The following is a 19,310-nucleotide window of genomic DNA, read 5'->3' as shown; positions in this document are numbered from 1 at the left end:
CCGCGCAAACCCAGGCTCTCTAAGGCCCCGGGGGTCCGGGACCCGAGCTGCGCGCAGCCAATGGGCGCGGTGGAGCGGCTAGAGCGCGGCTGACGCGGCACCAATGGGCGTTCGCGGGGGGCGGGGGCAGCGGAGGAGACACTATTGTTGATGAGGAGGAGCAGCGGCGGCGACGGCTGCACCACCTCATTGCTGCCGGCCGCGGCCCGGGCGCCCCTCGCACCCCGGATTCCCGCTTCGTCACCCCTTTCCAGGGGCCTTCCCTTCGGGCTCGAGAATCCTCCCCCTGCAACCTAACAACAACAAACCCCCCTCCCCCGTCTCGCCCAGTCACCGGGGAGGGGGGACCATGTCCCAGCGGGTGAGGCGCAATGGGTCCCCCACGCCGGCCGGCTCCCTCGGGGGCGGTGCGGTCGCCACGGCCGGGGGAGCCGGGAGCCGCCTGCAGCCCATGAGGGCGACGGTTCCATTCCAGCTGAAGCAGCAGCAGCAACATGGCAGCCCCACGCGGAGCAACGGCGGCGGCGGCGGCGGCAACAACAACGGCGGCTGCTGTGGTGGCGCCTCAGGCCCCTCAGGCGGCGGCGGGGGCCCACGCACCGCCTCGCGCAGCACGAGCCCCACGCGCGGCGGTGGGAGTGCGGCCGCGCGTACCAGCCCCACGGTGGCTACGCAGACAGGCGCGTCCGGGACGTCCACGCGAGGCACCAGCCCCACGCGCGCCGCCGCGCCCGGGGCTCGCGGGAGCCCCCCACGTCCGCAGCCCCCGCCACCGCTGCTGGGCACCGTGTCGTCGCCCAGCTCGTCGCCCACCCACCTGTGGACGGGCGAGGTGAGCGCAGCCCCACCCCCAGCCCGCGTCCGGCACCGACGGAGGTCCCCGGAGCAGAGCCGAATCTCCCCGGAGAGGAGGAGCCCGAGCGCCCCGGTTTGCAAAGCAGGTACGTGCGGGCTGTCGCGCGGCTCGGGGAAGGCGGCGGGAAGGGGTCCCGGGCGCGCAGCTGCTGCGCGGGGATTGCGGTGCTGCTGGGGATCCCTAGCAGCCAGGGGCGGGCCTGGGGGCGGGGCCCAGGGGTGCGGCTCCCCACCTTCTCCGGGCCTGCCCTGCGCCCCCTGGGCTGCCCACCGCCAGCCTTCTCAGCCTGCAGCGCTCGGGTCCGCGTTGTGGTGGTGCAGCAGCCGCTAACCTTGCGCTTGGGCTTAACGTGTGTTAATGATAAACCTAGATTCTGGCGGCTCACAGATTACTGCTCACCCTGCGGGGGTGAAGCTGGGAGTGGCTTGCCACTTTGTTTTAGTGGCCTGGTTAATGGTAGTGTAGCTCAGGTCTGATGCTATGTATGTGTTTCTCTTTAACGAAACAGTTTCAGGTACATTAGCATAACAGATTTGGATCCCCAGGAGACGTGCGGATAGGAGCTTGCTAGTGTCGACTTGATAAATGGGTAGCAAGAAGTGAGAACTAAGTTCATCGAGGTTCCTTTGGGAGGATTATGGGCGTTTACTACCTGAGTGTAACTCTGATATATTGGTTTTGTGTTTAGGATGTAAAGCCATTTATTTGATGTCTAAAAAAATCCAAGGTTTGTCTTATTATTTTAGGGACCAAGAAACTTTTTCTCTATACTCTGGGACCTTAATTGGAAAAAGTCCTGAATGGACTGTTGGCCTCCACTGGGATCATTCACTAGGAGTCACTTAAAAGAGAAACTAAAATTGTGGAAGTGGAAGGAGATAAGATTTACCCTCCGATGGCCTTCTTGTCAGACTTTAGTTGAAAAAGAAGTGCCTTTTAGAATGCCAGCATAGAGCTTTGTCTTTCCTGTTTGGGAGATTTTTGTTAGAATTGTCAAGGGAGAATGACTGGGAATAACTTACTTGGTTAGTAGAGTACTCCCTAGCCAAGGGAGTCAGATGAATTGACTTCAAGGTTTTCAGAACTGTAGTGAATAGTATGAATCTTTCTTACTATTTACTTTATCAGATACTTTAGACAGTGGATACATTTTTGGGAGAGAATTAACAAATGAGAGTTGATACTTCAGTTTTGCTGGGTGGTACTCTAAAGCCATACGCCTTGCATTATATCATAGAGTAAATTTCATAATGTACCATATAGACCTGGGACATACATACAAAATTATATATGCTCAGTTTTTGAAACAACTTTTTTTTTTTAAGATTTATTTATTTATTCGTACAGAACTGGGGTACAGGCCAGAGATGTGGAGGGTGAGAGGATTCACTAGGGACAGAGTGGGGAGCAGAACAGGCAGATCTACGAAGTACACTGCTGAGGGGAGCAGCGGGCGGGTCAGGAGAGGTCTGCCGTGCCATGTGGATCTTCTCCGGATCTCCTCCGGGGCAGATGGGGATCGAACTCATGCGGAAGTGGCTTAAGCTTCTCAGTGTTATGCTTTAACCCGCTGGGCCACCAGGAGGGCCTGAAACAACTCTTAACGGGATGTGATGAGCACAGAAGCTCTGGAGTTTGCATATTGTGGCAGTGGAAGTGAAAAGAGCTGTGGAAGTGAAAAGAGCTGTGGAAGTGGAAGTGGACCTAATAGATGAAAGCAGGTAGTAACTCCAATCTGGTAACAGAATCTGTCTACCTTCTCAATTGTTTGATTCAGAGGATGAGGTGAGATCCAGTTTAAATTTAGTATTGACAATGTGTGAAGGAAGATGCTCTTTTTAACCTCTAGAAGGGCTCAACCTTCTTGTCTTAAAGTGCCAGCTCATCATGTTTTCCCAGTCTCCATTCTCTCAGATCGGTTATTCCGTAGAGTATTCATGCTTTAAAATTAATACTCAGTCCCTCTCCCACATGAATACCCAAAATAAAAATAATGTTTATTCCTCTAGTGCAATACTCTCAACAGGGATACTGCCTGTTACTACATCATGCTGAAATGAGTGGTAACTTCTTTCTAAGAACATGTTCTTGCACTTTATGCAGAGCAGGACAAACTGTTACCACATTTCAGGTCTATATAGCACAGACTAGGCCATTTCCTTTTTTTTTTTTTAACAGACTAAATCAGTAAGGTGGAAAAAGTCTTTAATGACTAGACTCCCTTTTTTTGATTAAAGGGAGATTACTGCCAGTTTGCAGCCTCAATGAGATACAGATACTCTTACTAGTAAAGGAAAAGGTGTTGCTGTATATAGTTAACTTGTGACTCAGATTCCAGAGTCTGTTTAGATTAGGCTGCCAGTTTCTAGGTGACCATCGGATGATCTGGATACCGTAACTGTTATTAGGCACCTAGTACCTGAAAGTCCCTCAGTTGATGGCCTTAGGATTTGTAGAGGGGCATCCCTATTCAGCCATTTCCCTATTCTGTCCAGTTGCTTTAGTCCCTTGGGGTTAGAGCTAGTCACTTGTTGACTCAGAACTTCTTTCTCTTGACTTCTATAAGGTAATCCAGGCACCCATTCCTAAGGATAATTTTAAAAGGTGGCAACCTTCAGTAGTACCTGCCATCTATTTCTATTGCAGTGTGGTTTGTCCTAGGAACCTCTGAGGTAAGCTTAGAGAAGGTAATGGTAGATAAAATGATGGTAGGTTTTGTTTTTTCCTTCCCTCCTTTTACCAGCCTTAGCCTTAAATAAAATATCAAGTAGATATATTACAAATGGAGAGGTGACATAAGAGATTAGGAGCATAGGCTTTGGGTAGACAGTCTGAGTTTAATAACCACATTCTTCTACTTCAGAGTCTTGAAATGGAGAAGTGAAATAACTTTCAAACCCTTTGCTTTCTCATCTGTAAAACAGATGATGATATCTACTTCGTGGAGTGAAAAATACTCAGCAGTTATATATAGTAATATAAAAGTTAGTTACTATATGTTAGTTTTGCTTTTAGTTTTAGTGGATATAACATAAATTGCCAGTATTGGTTTAGTTTTCATGGCTGTTTGAAATTTCAAATTGTAGGGAATGGTCTTTGAACATGCAGAACTGTTTTTCAAGTGTGTGCTGTGGGTCATCTGATCAGAATAACGTAGATCCAGGATAAAATTGCAGGTTTCCAGGCCCTACTACAGAACTTAAAAGGCCCTAGTCTTCAATTCCCTGTGATTTTGCTATACTCTAAAACTAAAAAATAGTTGCTAGAAGTCCCCATGGAAAATAGTTTGAAAACTTCTCATTAGAGAAGATGCCATTGGTCCAGTATGTATAAAACGTTTTTTTGCAGTGCAGCTGTTGTGTAAGTAGCAATGCATGGTGTGCAACGATACATGGTTGTGTTTTTCCTAAATTTTCCTCACTTTGAATGCATTATGTTGTATATGAATTTAGTTGTTAGAGATGGATTTCAATAGACTAATCAGGAAGTAGGGTACCTATATCATATTGTGTAATCTTTGACTTCTGCTTTCTAGTACTGACTTCTGCTTTCTAGTACTTTGTGAAGCACACAGCTTTAAGCATTCATTGTTTCTTTAACATTTGGAGGATCACTGCTAATTTCACATCTTCAAGGAATCCTGTTGTGATGTGGGTTTGCAAAACTTACATTTAATTAAATTTGACTCTGAAAACATTTCAAGAGTAAAAGAAAAAGCCATTGAAGAAGCTTGAGGATATTGTAGGAGATAGGGTAAAATAGTCTCAAGAAAGCAAAAAATTTTATTGCATTTACAGGTGATGGTAAAGACTTACTAACTTATGAAGAGAATTGAAGACTGACCCTGGAGAACAGGGTCAATTTGGTCTTTTGGTTCATCTCTGAAACAGTAGTTTGTGCAGCATGTTGGGGCACAAATAGAATTAAAGCGGTGGGTAAGAAGTAGAAGTAATGAGTATAACTTCTGTGGATTATAAATGACATACTCATGCCATTGAAGGGAAGGAAAGTGGCAAAACTGAATGAAGAATTTGTTTATTTGTTGGATGAGAATAGCTTAATCATGTTTATTGGTTTGGGGAAAGAGTCAGAGGATAATAATAGATTTCATGTTCAAGAGAAGGTGGAAGTAGAAATGGAGCAAGTTTATGGAAAATGTGAGAGGCAATGGGTTATAGCACTTGGAAGAGTCTGCAAATCTAAGAAACAACTAAAGACACTTATTTCTCTTAGAATGAGAAGGAGTTTAAGGGGATGGCTTATGATGGCAGATAATTCAACAATAGAAGGGAAGGAAGTTAAAAAATTAGCTACTTACAAATCTAAACTACTTGAAAAGAAAATAGCATGTTTATCTTAATGCTATATTTTTAACATTTATTTTTATCAAAGTACACATACATAACTCAGAAAGTCAGCTAGCACTACAGTTATAACCAAATAAAATATTCCCTTGACAGATCTCTCTCTACTCTCACTTGGTTACCCCATAGAGACAACCATTTTCCATTCTGAGTGTTTTTTCTGGTGTTTGCCTACATATTTTCTGAATAACATGCTGGTACTGTTCCTTATGGCCATGCTCTCCAGTTTTGTAGTTTGCACCCTTCTGGTTAAATCATTAATAATGATTTAATTGTTAAGACTGTGTAAGTATTTTTACTACAAGAACCTTTCAGTATATAGTTCAGTTACATTTTCTTTTTTATAGCTTCTTATGCTCCTTGAAGTTAAAATTGCTTTGCCTTCTAAATACCTATCGCTCATTCATATCCAAACTTTAAATGATAGAAACTTTCTTTTAAATATTTTTAAATGCATCAAATATTTTGTAGTTTTACTGTTTTTGTTTTTTGAGATATCCCTTCTGGAGTTCTCTGTCCTATTCCAAACCTATATATGGCTCTCTAGATCTGTAGTATAGCTAAAGCCTTGGAACTTGTTTGGAAATTACTTCCTTTGTGTTCTGTTTTTTGGTATCCCACTCTCTAAGTCGTGTTTTGTGGAGCACAATCTCCCAATATTTTTTTTCAAGGTGGTACATGGGACACACACATACTTTTAAAAGGTCTTTAATATTTAGATATTTGTCTTTGCACTTCATGGTTTGGGTATAGAATTCTAAGTTGGAAATAATTTTTCTACTCAAGATTGAAAATTTGAGCTTCTAGAATTGCTTTTGAGAAGACTGATGCCCTTCTGGTTCCTAGTCCTGGTATATAATTGTGCTTTGGGAGTGGCAGTCTCTATGTAAATGTTAACCAATGTTCTAAAATAGTTATTGCTTTGGTTTGGGTTGACCCCCTCCACCCCCACTCCTGTCCCCAAATTCAGTGTGCTTGTTATCTTGTGGAATTTTTCCATCTAGAGACTCTTCATTTCTTGGACATTTTTTTCTGTCACTTTTCCTTTTTCTTTGATATTTCTAGAACCTCTGTTATGCCACTCTACATCTTTTTCTTTTCCCTAGCAGATTTATTTGCTCTTTCATCCTTTCAATTAAGTGTTAAATTTTGACTATCATATTTTCCATCTTTTATGAGAGTTTACTTAGCTCTCTGATTGTTCCTTACCTTGTGAGTGTTCTCTGAAAAGGTGTAAATTACCCTGAGGGCTTTTTTTTTTTTTTTTGCCCTTTGCATTGCATTGCCCTCAGGACTTTTTGTTCACATTGTCTTGAGCTTTGTCCTTCCAGTTGGAAACATCTCTTAGTTTTCTGTTAAAATTTAAATAGGAAACAAAAGTACTATTTAGGTCTTCTGTCTTTCAGTCTGGTTGTGGGTCTTACAGATAGAAGGACTTTCAATATAGGTTGCTTTTTTTTTTTTCTTATGGGCCAGTTTCCCCAAGGAGTGTCCTATAATATCATGCCTGAAGAAATATTTAATGTCCTATAATGCCCTATTTAATGTCCTATTTAATGTTCTGGAACTTTTCTTATTAATCTTGTTTGAGAAATCTTTTTTGTTCTGGAGAAACTGTTGAAATAATTTCCATTTCTAAGGGGAATTCCCTTCTCTTGCAATTGTGATAAATAGATTGAGATATACTAGTATATTAATAATTAATGCTATTCAAGATAAATACTAATTTATCTATGGATCTGTTTACTTGGTCAACATCATATAATTCTGTTCATTTTGTATAATTTTCCCATTAATCATGTTTTCACATTGTGCTTGTATAATATTCCTAAAGATAAAAGCAAATTGTGTCTGGTTACTGTATTTTAGAACCATGGTCACTCTGTGCAGAGATAGTTGTAAGGTGTTCAGAAGACATCCCTAATCTTATAGAATTTAGAATTTAGGAGAACCATAGAATTTAGGAGAGAACAATATAGATTTTGCAGTATTCAGTGATTAACAATAAAAGAGAAGAAAATATATTTAATTGCCTGATGTAGCCACTTAATACCATTTTATAGGAGATAATAGCTGTTATTAATAAGTGTTGAATGTTCTTTTAAAATGCTTTTTTACCGCTAACTCTGAATTCATTGACTGAACATTTGTCCAATGAGTATGTAACTTTTTAATCTGTTACTGTTTTTAAAATATTTGTATCGTTTGGACAAGTGTAAGGTGACATTGATTGAGATATAATTTATACACAATGCAATGGATCCTTTTATGTTTGAGTTTTGATAGCGAAAAGTTGTGTAGCCAGAATCACAGTGAAGATAGAGAACATTCTATCCATAAAGTTTCCTTATACCTTTTCAAACACTTCTTCCCTTTGCCTCTGAGGGGTTTGATAGATTTGCTTTTTTCTAGGTTGTCATGTAAATCAGTTGTATAGTATCTAGATTCTGGAGTCTGGCTTTACTTAATTAGCATAATGCATTTGACACTTATTCTTGTATTTCATGTATCAATTGTTGATTACTTTTTATTTCTGAATTGTCTTCATTATGTAGATATATCCCAATTTGTTTTTTCCTTTGCTAATGAAGAGTACTTGAGGATTTTGTTTCCTGATCCTGGAAATTTGTCTTTTTTTCTTAGTTTGGCTAGAGGTTTATCATTTTTATAGATTTTTGTCAAAGAAGCAGTTCTTGGTTTCATTTACATTGCTACTTTTCTATTTCATTGAAAAAGAACTTAAATTACTGACTTAAGAACTTCTTTTCCAATAGAAATATTTAATGCTCAACATTTTTTAAAAGCAGGTTGGCTGTATCCCACAACGTTTGTTATTTTGTACCTTCATCTTAATTAAGTGGAAGATATTTTGTAGTTTCCCTGAGGCTGCTTCTTTGACTCATGGATTACTTAGTAGAATTTTCCTCAATTTCTAGTATCTGAAGGTTTTTCAGATAACTTTATTTTATTGACTTTTAATCTGATTCCATGTCAGAGAAAATAACTCTTTAATTGCTTCTGAATTAGTTAAGGTTGTTTTCTGTCCCTGGATATGATTTACCTTAAATATTTCATGTGTCTTTGAATATTCCACTGTTTTGGGGTGTTCTATAAATGTCAGTTAGGTAAAACTGGTAGTGGTTTTAATATGTAATAGTAGATTTTTCTTTAATTTCTGTTAGCTTTTTCTTTATATGCTTTGAAGTATGTCTTTTTACAAATGCAGAAATATTTAGAATAATTGTGATTTTGGATCTGACTTTTTATCATTATGTATTTTCCCTTATTTCTGGCAATTTTCTTTTCAAGTCTACTTTGATTCATGTTTATATAGGTCTGTTTTTTTTCTGTATCATTCTAATTATTATATATCTATTTAAATTTAAAGGGGTCATCTTGTAGATAGCATATAGTTGGATCTTATACTTTTTAATCTAGTTTGATGAGTCCTGTCTTTTAATTACTGTGCTTGGACAATTTACATGTAATGGAATTTTTTTAAAAAGAATTTATTTATGCATCCAGAACTGGGGTACAGGCCAGAGGTGCAGGGATGGTGAGAGGATTCACCAGGGAGAGTGGGGAGCAGAACAGGCAGATTGACAAAATACACTGTTGAATGGAGCAGTGGGTGAGACAGGAGAGGTCTGCTGCGCCATGTGGGTCAACTCTCAGCATGGGATTGAACTCACACTGGAGGGGCTGCAGTTAGCTTGCAGTGCTGCTCTTTAACCAGCTAAGCCATCAGGGAGGGCCTGTAGTGGAATTATTATGTATGGATATGGAGTGTTCTTTCTTATTCTCACTTTTGCCTTCTGTCTTTTGTTCCATTCTCTTCCCTTACCTACCTTTTTGTGGGTTTCTTGAATGGTTTTAGAAATTCATTTGAATTTACATATTGGTATTTGGCTCTTTTTACTACAGATTTTTAATGTAAAAATTGTTAAGAGATTATATTCCTCAGCCTGGGTTACAAGTGATGGATGATGGAATATGGGTCAGATGACATTCACTTTCTGCTATATTCATTTCTGTTTTCTGAATATTTTGAAATAGCGTATTTCATTTTTATTTTAAAAAGGCTAATCAAAAATTTATTTGTATTATAGCAGTGATTTTAAATGGAGTTTAAAGTGAAACAATTAAAAATAGAGTAAAAATGTTACAACAGGGACTTGCTTTAGACCTCTACTTGGACTATTTTTGGTAAAGTTTTCTTTTTGAGGTGACTAAGAAAATGTCTATTTGTGTGTGTTCTCTGTTTTCATAGAAAAAATGATCTACTTTTCAGTCTCCGTTCAGTAAAGAATATACTTTTAGGGAACAGCTGTACTAAGACATCCTTGAATGGTATCTCTGGTATTATGTTTTAGACTAATCTCAAGGTGAACCTTAGTCATTGACTCCACTAGATAATTTAGGATTCAAAGAGAAATTAAATAAGTTGGGTTATCTGTTGCAGAGGTATGCCGGCTGAGTTTATTTCTGCTAGGTTTCAATCTTTAGAGGCTTTTGGAATAGTGACTGGTGAGGAAATAATGGATGTGTTGTGAAGTGGCCCTTTTGGATTGGTTGAAGTAGGAAAAAGTACTAGATGAGTTAGAGAAAGAATGAAGGGGAGACTAGAATGTATACACACACACACACATACAGTGCCCTTTTAAACCATCCAGCTTGGTATGATAGTTGGTATTCAGTATTGGTTAAATTGCATTCCATAATAATAAGATAAGATTTTAAAAACAAATACCCATATTTCTATGCCTGATAAGCTAGATGCTAAAGTCTTTTATTGAGTAACACATGTCACATCAATAAGCAGAACTACCCTACATGCATTTATTTATCTAGAATTTAAAAAAATGATCTGGAAAAATGGCTAGGTTGGAAAACAGGATATTTTGGGTAGAAATTTTTTTTCAGTCTTTAAACACATATTGGTTTGATAAGCACCAAATAGTATACAATGTGATAATGTTAGAAATTTCAAAACAGACATTTTTTCAAAATTAAATCAAAGCACTGGTGACTCTAGAAGAAAAATTTTAATTGTTAAAAACACATCCTGGCCCTCCCTGGTGGCGCAGCGGGTTAATGCACTGCACTGAGAAGCTAAAGCCACTTCCACATGAGTTCGATTCCCGCCTGCCCAGGAGGTGACCACATGGCGTGGCAGACCTCTCCTGACCCGCCCGCTGCTCCCCTCAGCAGTGTACTTCATCAATCTGCCTGTTCTGCTCCCTGCTCTGTCTCTGGTGAAGCCTCTCACCGCCCCTGAGCCTCTGGCCTGTACCCCAGTTCTGTATGTACAAATAAATAAATCTTAAAAAAAAAAAAACACACACACATCCTTTTCTATATCAAATTCTGTCTATAAGGTTGAAATCCTTTTCTATATCAATATATCAGATACTTTCCCGTATCTGTCATGGATTATTGATGTGTATAGGTGTGCTTACTTACCAGCAGACTTTTTAATACCATATTGTATGTAAAGCTGTGAGTTTCTTATTTATGGATATCTCTCCTTATTGCCAGAAGTACAATAAACATCATCTTTGCAACATAAAAATTCAAGAAAGAATGTTTGCCTATTTTTTAGGAGGAATAGGTGAACCAGATGTTTCCTCCTGAAATTCTCTAGCTTGTTTTTTTAAAGTTGTTAACTGAATTAATTTTAAATTATAAAACTATCCTTGCAGAAATTTTGACCAAGAAGGACTCTAATTTTTGTTCCTCACATTGTCTCAAGTGGAATTTTCAGTCATGTCATTGTGAAAGTATTTCCTTAAGTCATCCTTCAGCAAAAATACCAGAGAGTATTTTTTCTTTGAAATTTTTATCTCTGACTCCTTTATTGGGTTGAAAATGAAGAAATTTGACAGCATCAATTTGCTTTATCCAGTTTGTTGCATTTTTTTCTGTGCTTTATTTCCTTTGTATTCAAGTGACAACCTCACTTAAAATGGGAAGAAAGATTATAGAGTCAATGAAATTTCTGAATAACCAAGAAGTTGGATAGTTCTGTCTATAAGGTTGAAATCCTTTCAGGATACTTTCTGTTAATTCCTTAATCTTTTGTCACTATCATTGGCTTCATTCTGTTCTACTGTCTTAAATCAATAGGTGTTTATTGAATACCTGTTATATGCTAGACATTATCTTAGTTGCTGGGGAAACAAGTGATATAAGACAGAGTCTATGTTCTAAAGGAACATATTTTCTGAGTAGGAAGAAGGCCACAGACCATTCCAGACTCATTTTCATTAGAAGACCCATGAAGCAAAAGGGATTCTTAATCATTGACTTCAGCTAGAAAAGTTCCAGGTAAAGAACTATGTTAGGTTGTGTGCCCATTGCAGAATCAGTTACCACACCCAGACCCTTGGGGAGGTTCACTGTGCAGCATACATAGAAAGTGCAGGGAGAGGTTTACATTAGATGAGGATTTTTTTTTAGAATTTTTTAAAAAAAGATTTATTTACTAACACATACAGAACTGGGGTACAGACCCAGAAGTGCAGGGGTGGTGAGAGGATTCACCAGAGACAGAGTGGGGAGCAGAAAAGGCAGGTTTATGAAGTACACTGAAGTACACTGCTGAGGGGAGCAGTGGGAGGGTCAGTGAGAGGTCTGCTGCCCCATGTGGGTCACCTCTGGGGTTGGGGATCGAACTCATGCTGAAGAGGCTTTAGCTTCTTGGTGCTGTGCTTTAACCCCCTGCGCCACCAGTGAGGGCCCTAGATGAGGATTTTTAAAAAAGATTTACTTATTTATGCATATAGAAATGGGGTACAGGTCAGAGTTGTGGAGATGTGAGAGGATTCACTAGAGACAGAGTAGGGAGCAGAACAGGCAGATCAATGAAGTACACTGCTGAGGGGAGCAGTGGGTGAGACAGGAGAAGTCTGCTGAACCATGTGGGTCACCTCTCTGTCTGGAGATTGAACTTGTATTTTGTGGTTGTGGACAGCTTCATAGTGCTGCACTTCAAGCCATTGCACCACCAGGGAGGGCCCAGATGAGAATTTTAAATTTATTATTAAATATGTATAATGTGTCGGGAGTGATTCTAAGTGCTTCATTGATTTCTTTTAAATTCTTACACATCTTTTTTAAAAGTGAATTTTCTGTATTTTAAATTGAGGTATAATTGACATATACCATTACGTTAATTTCAGTATGCAACATAATGGTTTAGTTGTAAATATTGCAAAAGGATCACCACTGTAAATCTAGTTAATATTGCTATTAAAATTTGGTCCTTTTAAATCTCTCAATGTCTGTTTTTTCTTTCTAAAACTACAAATTTTAAAGATTAGGCGGTACTACTTACTAATTGTCACTGTGTATAAAGTGACATACCGTTAAATTAAGAATTTAAGTAGTGAGAATGTTTTGCTAAAAGCTCAGTAGCTGACTCACTGACCTTGACTGTTGAACCAATAATTGCTTGTTATAACTATGTTTTTGTTTGCTTATACTACTCAGACTGAAACAAACATCTCTTAACTTATCCTGAGTCCTGTTACTTTTTAGATGCTTTTCTGGGTATGGTTTTGGCTTCTTGGATTTGAATTTTCAGTCAATTTTAGCATAATCACTTGACTTGTACTTGCCTCTTCCTGGGCAGTGTTCTTAGAGAAGCACTAGACCGAATAGACCCATGAGGAAGGAATTCACTTTGAATCCCCAGCTCTGCCACTTGTTACTTATAAAATGGTGAGGAAGCACCTAAGCACTCTGTTAATAAGCTTTTAAATATTGAAAGTATTCACATTTTACAAATGGGGAAACTAAAAGTAAAGATATAAGTACCATATGCAGAAGCATAAATCCAGAAAGTACCAGATCAGGTTTTTTTTTTTTTTTTTTAATTTTATTTTTTTTAATTGTGTTTTTTTTTTTTTTTAAGATTTATTTATTTGTGCATACAGAAGTGGGGTACAGGCCAGAGACTCAGGGGCGGCGAAAGACTTCACCAGAGACAGAGTGGGGAGCAGAACAGGCAGATCGACGAAGTACACTGCTGAGGGGAGCAGCGGGCGGGTCAGGAGAGGTCTGCCACACCATGTGGTCACCTCCGGGGCAGGCGGGAATCGAACTCATGCGGAAGCGGCTTTAGATTCTCAGTGCTGTGCTTTAACCCGCTGCGCCACCAGGGAGGGCCCAGATCAGGTTTTTAATCTGGTGACAGAGCCTCTGCTTTAACCACTATGTCCTACCTGATGTTCCAGGAGCACTAGAACATATATACTAGTTGTAAATATAGGTGGGACAATTTGAAGGAGCTTGCAAACACCAGATTAAAATTACAAAATTTATTTAGCGTATATTGTGAAGTAATTGAAAGTATTTGAGAGAAATGATTATATGAAATGGTAGTAAGTGTAAGGTGGATTGGAAGGAGGCAGGAACTAGAGGCAGATTTTTTCAGTGTAATTGTTAATTCAAGAAGTGACACAATCTGAAATTTGTACAGTTTGTGATGGGTATGGAAAGGAAGGAATGACTTTGTCTTAGAATCTTAAGAGTTGGCTGGGAGGGTTGCAAGTTAATTTTGGGAGACCAAGAGTGCTTCTATATCAGGGTTCTTTGCCTCACTCTTCTCTTCAGCTGTATCACCCCTCAGTTTCTCTTGCGTCTTTCTAATGTCTGTCCTGCAGTCTCTGTTCAGAAGTCACTTGTCCAGAAAGGCCTTTCCTAACTTATATATGAATGGCAGTCCTATGCAGCACTTACCCCACCTCCTTTCCCTCAGCTTTGTTTTCCTCCATTACTGGTGCCTACAGTGTTACTGGTTGGCTTTATGGCCTCCCTGTTCTTATTAGAATAGTTTTCAATGGCAGGGACCTTTCCGTCTTATTTAAGCCCTTTTCTGTAATGGATTCTTAATATTTAGTGAGTGAATGCCAGGGAATATAGGCAACAAAAGAGGATGAATAGAGAAATAACAGAAGTAAATGATAGGTTGGATTGCTTGTAGCTGGTCTCTTAGGACAGTTTGTCAGTTCTAAATTTTATTGCAGAGGGGGGTGGAAGAGTTGAAGCTAATGGTGTGAATGTTAACAAATACAGCCTGGTGAGTGCCCTGATAGATATTAAGATCCTAAAGTATCTTTTGAAATGTAAAAGTTAAATTAAAATTTGTAACTTTTTGTACTTTATTCCTTATTGCCAGTCTTTAAAGACTGGTGTTTTAAAGCATGTGTCCATTTATTTTTGCCAGAAAAATTAAACACTAAAATGGAATGGAAGCCCAGGAAGGAGTTATGGGTTACTTATAACTGAGATAGCTTGACCTCTGGTTACAGCTGGCTGTTACTGTGTATGCTAGAGGGCTGAGTTCTTGCCTCACCACAAAGCATTTCCTTCTGCTGTTTGTTTTGGACTTGGATTTAGTATAAAATGTTGCTACTTTAGAATGATGATTTAAATACCAGTCATTCCTTATTCCTTTTACCCTATTTCTAAAAGCTTTTTTTTTTTTTAAGATTTATTTATTTATGCATACAGAGCTGGGGTACAGGCCAGAGGCATAGGGGGTAAGAGGATTTAACAGAGACAAGAGTGGAAAGCAGAATAGGCAGATCATCCAAAATATGCTGCTGAGGGGAGCAGTGGGTGAGACAGAAGAGGTCTGCTGCACCATGTGGGTCACCTCCCTGGTTGGGGAATCACACTTGTGCCTCAATGGCTGCAGTTAGCTTCATAATGCTGTACTTTAACCCATTGTGCCACCAGGGAGGGCCTATATTAATGCTTTAAACTTAATTCCCCCTTTATAAGGAACCTTATTTATAGGGTCTGCCTTCTCAATTCCTGTTCATGCTTGAGAATTTCCAGTAGTATAACTCTTTAACTGTTGACTTTATTGAAATAAAGGAAATAAGAAAGATTGTCCTCTACATGATACATGTTTATGTATTTTTTTTCTGGTCAGTTCCACCCTTACAGCAATCCAGAGGCATCTTCTTTCCCAAATGTTTCCATCTGAAATGTTTCTTTGGGTTCCATGCAGTACTTCTCTTATGCCTTACCAGTTATGCTTTAGTACTTTTAACCTGTACAGATTATATCTAATTTTTTTCTGGCATTGGATTGTAGACATCCGTTTTTATGCACACTAGTTTGTGAAACTACCTGTTACTCTCAACTTAATATTCTGTTTTATCAAACTCTGGATTTGAAACTGAACTAATTATAGGTTAGTTGCCCAAGTATGAAATGTGGGGAAATCATAATGATAAATGCTTTTTACTATGCCTGGGCTCTGTACATAAACATTCTATTTATTTATTTTACAGCTGCAGTAAGAATGGTTCAAAAATGGTTAAATAACTTAGACCAGATAACAGTAAAATGAATGAAGTTGGATTTGAACGAGGGTCTGGATTGTTTCAAATTCCATACTCTGTCCACTCTGCTAATCTCTGGTCCCCTCCCTCCAGTGTGACATAGCACACACAGCCAGCCCAGAGGATCTGCATCTCTTGACTTGCTCTGAAATATTTCATGTGTCTTGATTCTAGTTGCCGTGTTTATCAGCATTATTGCAATAGCTGCTTGATAGGCCATTTTCTTTTTCATTCATATCGCTGTCCTAATAATATGCATTCCAATATTCAAACTCATTTCTCTTATTGCCTTCAGGATAAAGTCCAAAATCCTCAGCATGGTACTCAAGAACTCCTGCCATTTTCATGATCATATTGCATAGTTCTTTTGTTATAAGGTACACATAGATCCTAGAATTATAATTTCATTATTTCTTTCTCATTATTTTGGTATGCTGTTTCCTGCTGCTTCATAACTGTAAATTCCCATTTTTAAGAGTTTGGTCAAGTATCTGTCATATCTTCCTCCTGTCATATCTTCCTCCCTTTGGTATCCCTTACTCGTGATCTCTGGCACCTTGGTCATTCCTCCTATGGACACAAACTCTTGTGGATATTTAGCCCCTAAAATGGTTCTCAGTTGGTCTTATGTCCTGGTATTCATGTTTTTTACACCCTATCCTTGAATGTAAACTGTACCTAGTAAGTGAGTTCTAACAGAATACAGTGAAGCAATGGGATATCCCTTCTGAAATTAGGTTACTAGAAAAATTGTCAATCTCATCTTGCTCTCCCTCTCTCACTTGTTTTCTCTCCAAGCCTTAATTCTGTTTGGGTGGCAACTTGATATATTAAATATTTCTTTGGAGAGACCCCTTTGGCCAGGAACTGAATCTTTGGTCAATCGTGGTCAACAAGGAAGTCTGCCAATAGTCATGTGAACGAGCTTGGAAACAGATCCTATTCTACTTGGAACTCGATGGCTTGATTGTGTCTTTGTGAGAGACCCTAAGTCAAGGGGCACCCAAGATTTCTGAGTCACAGTGTCCGAGAGTCTATAAATGTTTGCTGTGTTAAGCCTTTTAAGTTTTAGAGTAATTTTGTTATGTAGCAATAGTTAATTAATGGAAATTTGGGTAACTAGTTAGTGTGGTGCTGCTGTAACAAATATGTCAAAATGTGGGAGTGACTTTGGAACCAGGCAATGGGTGAGGCTGGAAGGATTTTGCTGCTCATGATGGAGAAACTTTCTGCAACAGCTACTAGTATAAATTTGGACTTTGAGGAAGTTGTGGGTGAGAGTTTAAAAGGAAATGAAAACTATTGTTAAAAACAAGAAAAAGTATGCTATGTTGAGGCAGAAGACTTAGCAAAACTTTGACTGTAGTAGGAAATATGCCTAAGGAATTGGGTAATCTGGCTGAGGAGACTTCCAACCAAAGTTGAAGTTGCCAGCAGGTTTCTTACTGCTATGCATAGTAAGCTGTCAGATATATCCCATTGCTCCTTCTTTCAACACTATGGACATGCATGCCATTCTTTAGTATTACCGTATTATATTGTTTATACTTAACTATCTGCATTTTCATTAGGCTATGTGTTTAATGAGAGTTCTAATGTTGATTAGATCTTACTCAGATTTTAGTTTTTAGGAGATTAGCATTCAAGCCTTGGTGCTGCCTTTTGTTGTGTAACAGTGACAAGTTACTTTTCTAAAGTTGTTTCTTTGTCTAGAGGGTGGGATTAGTGATGATAAACTTCTGAAGATAGTGCATTTTGATTTTTAGGCTGAACATTAAATCACCAGTACTTAGAAGAGTGTGGGTTCATAATAGATAGGGACTGAATAAAGATTTGTTGAATTAATGATTTAAATAATCTCTGCCTCAAAGTATTGTGTAGTTTAAATAAAGCAATTCATGCAAAGCAGTTAGCACAATGCCTAACATGTTTTAATTGATCAGTGTTAGTTGTATTTAGCTATTTTTTTATTTATATAGTTTTTTACTGCGTCAAAATTCTTTTATGAATAAAACAACTCACTAAGCAAAAGGTCTGTAGTTGGATGATATATCAGGAAACAGTTGAATTTAAAGTGGAAAAACTTGTGCATGGAAAGACTTCCTTCTACTTAATCTCCTATGGTAAGTAACAAAAAACTTGGACAAAAAATATCAAACAGCTGTTTTTAGATATTGGACAACAGGCCCTATAGGAATGTGATTCCTGAGAAAAGGGAAACAAGTCAGAGCTATAAAGCCTTGGGGTTTTGCCAGCAGACACATTTCAGACCATGTTGCAGGCATGGGGAATTTTAGTTAGGACTTGTCGTGCTGAATTGATGTAAATCATAGTTCAAGAAGATTGAAGTAACTGAAAATTTTCTGTGTAGAGTTTCATAGCAGAGGGTATGTAGATAAAGTTGTAGGAATTAGCATAGAGGTTTCCTTTAGTTTTGGCTTAATTGAGTGTGAAGAATTATGTATTTTGAGAGAGCAAATGAATGTAGGACACAATTGATTTGGGAGCTGTGTTCAAACTAGGGAGTTGTTTAAAAACTTACCAAAGTGATGTGATTTTTTTTTATCAACTTGATATTTAATAGATATCCCAAAAGGCTAAATAGCCTAGAGAAAAGGCTACCCCTCTGTCCTAAAGCTTAAAACAAACTTCAAAAACTGATCCATAATCATATAATTGACTTTCAAAATTAAGCACAACAGTCTTTAAAGGAAAATAACAAAATCCAGACACTTAAAAATAGGGAGTTGTTGGAAAAGTTCTGATGTATTTTTTACTTGAAAAACATAGAAAAAATATTTTATGGCCTTTCCAGCAACCCACTATAACATAGGGTACAACATTCAATAAAACATCAATAGAATCCGGAACACCAGGAGACAAAAGCATTGAAAACAATCAGGAAAAATAAAGATGAGAGAATTATAAGGCATAAAGTAGGCATTATAAATGTTCTAAGAATGCTCAGAAATTTAGAGGAAAACATGAATGTAATGAGAAGAGAAATATCTTTAAAAAATAACCGAATGGAATTTATAGATATGAAATACAATAAGTAAATTGAAAACGTTCTGATTTGCGCGATAACAGTACTTTCTTATGTGATAAAGAAAACAAACTGTGAATTTGCAGACAAATAGAAACTACCACCAAAAGTAAAAACGTAGACTTTAAGAAATAATAGCTGAAAATGTTCCTACTTATAAACTCTGTTAAACCTGTTGATCTAAAAAGTTGAATAAAATTCCAAGCAGAATAAACAAAACAAAGGAGACTATATTAGCACATGTCATATTCAAGTGATTGGATTAAAGTGGTTAAAAAAATAAAGCAGCTAGAAAACAGTGACATTTGATGTACAGAAAAACAATAAACAATGACAGATTTCATAATGGGATGATATGTCCTACTGGGTGTTTTTGATGGGGTATTGTTAGGTTTTGTTACACTGTGTATTAATTATTTTTATGCTTCAAGTCCCCCTCACCTCCATTTTTGAACAAATTAATGTGTCTAGTTTGTATCTTCTACTTGTTAAATGAATTTGTGGGTTACAGGAAATACAACCTTAAACTTGTACCTGATTTCTCAGTCTACAAATACCTAAAGATCTTAGAAGGTCTATAGATCTTTGTAATGTAATACCTAAAGGTCATGGTTTGAGATGCTCTGCTAGTGTCATTGAAATTACCCAGGAACCAGTTTAACTGGTAGAGATAGTTGGACAGTTCT

At 38.5% G+C, this 19,310-nt stretch overlaps 1 protein-coding gene across 1 annotated transcript in view; it reads left to right on the top strand.

The window, feature by feature from the left end:
* Window positions 1-210: 210 nt before the first annotated feature.
* FAM117B (family with sequence similarity 117, member B) overlaps window positions 211-19,310 on the top strand; it is a 63,481-nt gene continuing 44,381 nt past the window's right edge. Inside the window, exon 1 of the mRNA XM_004674379.2 lies at window positions 211-941. Coding sequence (XP_004674436.1) covers window positions 350-941 — 592 coding nt within the window. The 5' untranslated portion in view covers window positions 211-349. The remainder of the gene's footprint in view (window positions 942-19,310) is intronic.

The sequence above is a fragment of the Condylura cristata genome, unplaced genomic scaffold (genome assembly GCF_000260355.1).
Source record: "Condylura cristata isolate star-nosed mole 26May11 unplaced genomic scaffold, ConCri1.0 scaffold00002, whole genome shotgun sequence".
Taxonomy (NCBI): domain Eukaryota; kingdom Metazoa; phylum Chordata; class Mammalia; order Eulipotyphla; family Talpidae; genus Condylura; species Condylura cristata.
The sequence above is the reverse complement of the archived record's forward strand: the minus strand, read 5'-3'. Positions and strand labels throughout refer to the sequence as shown.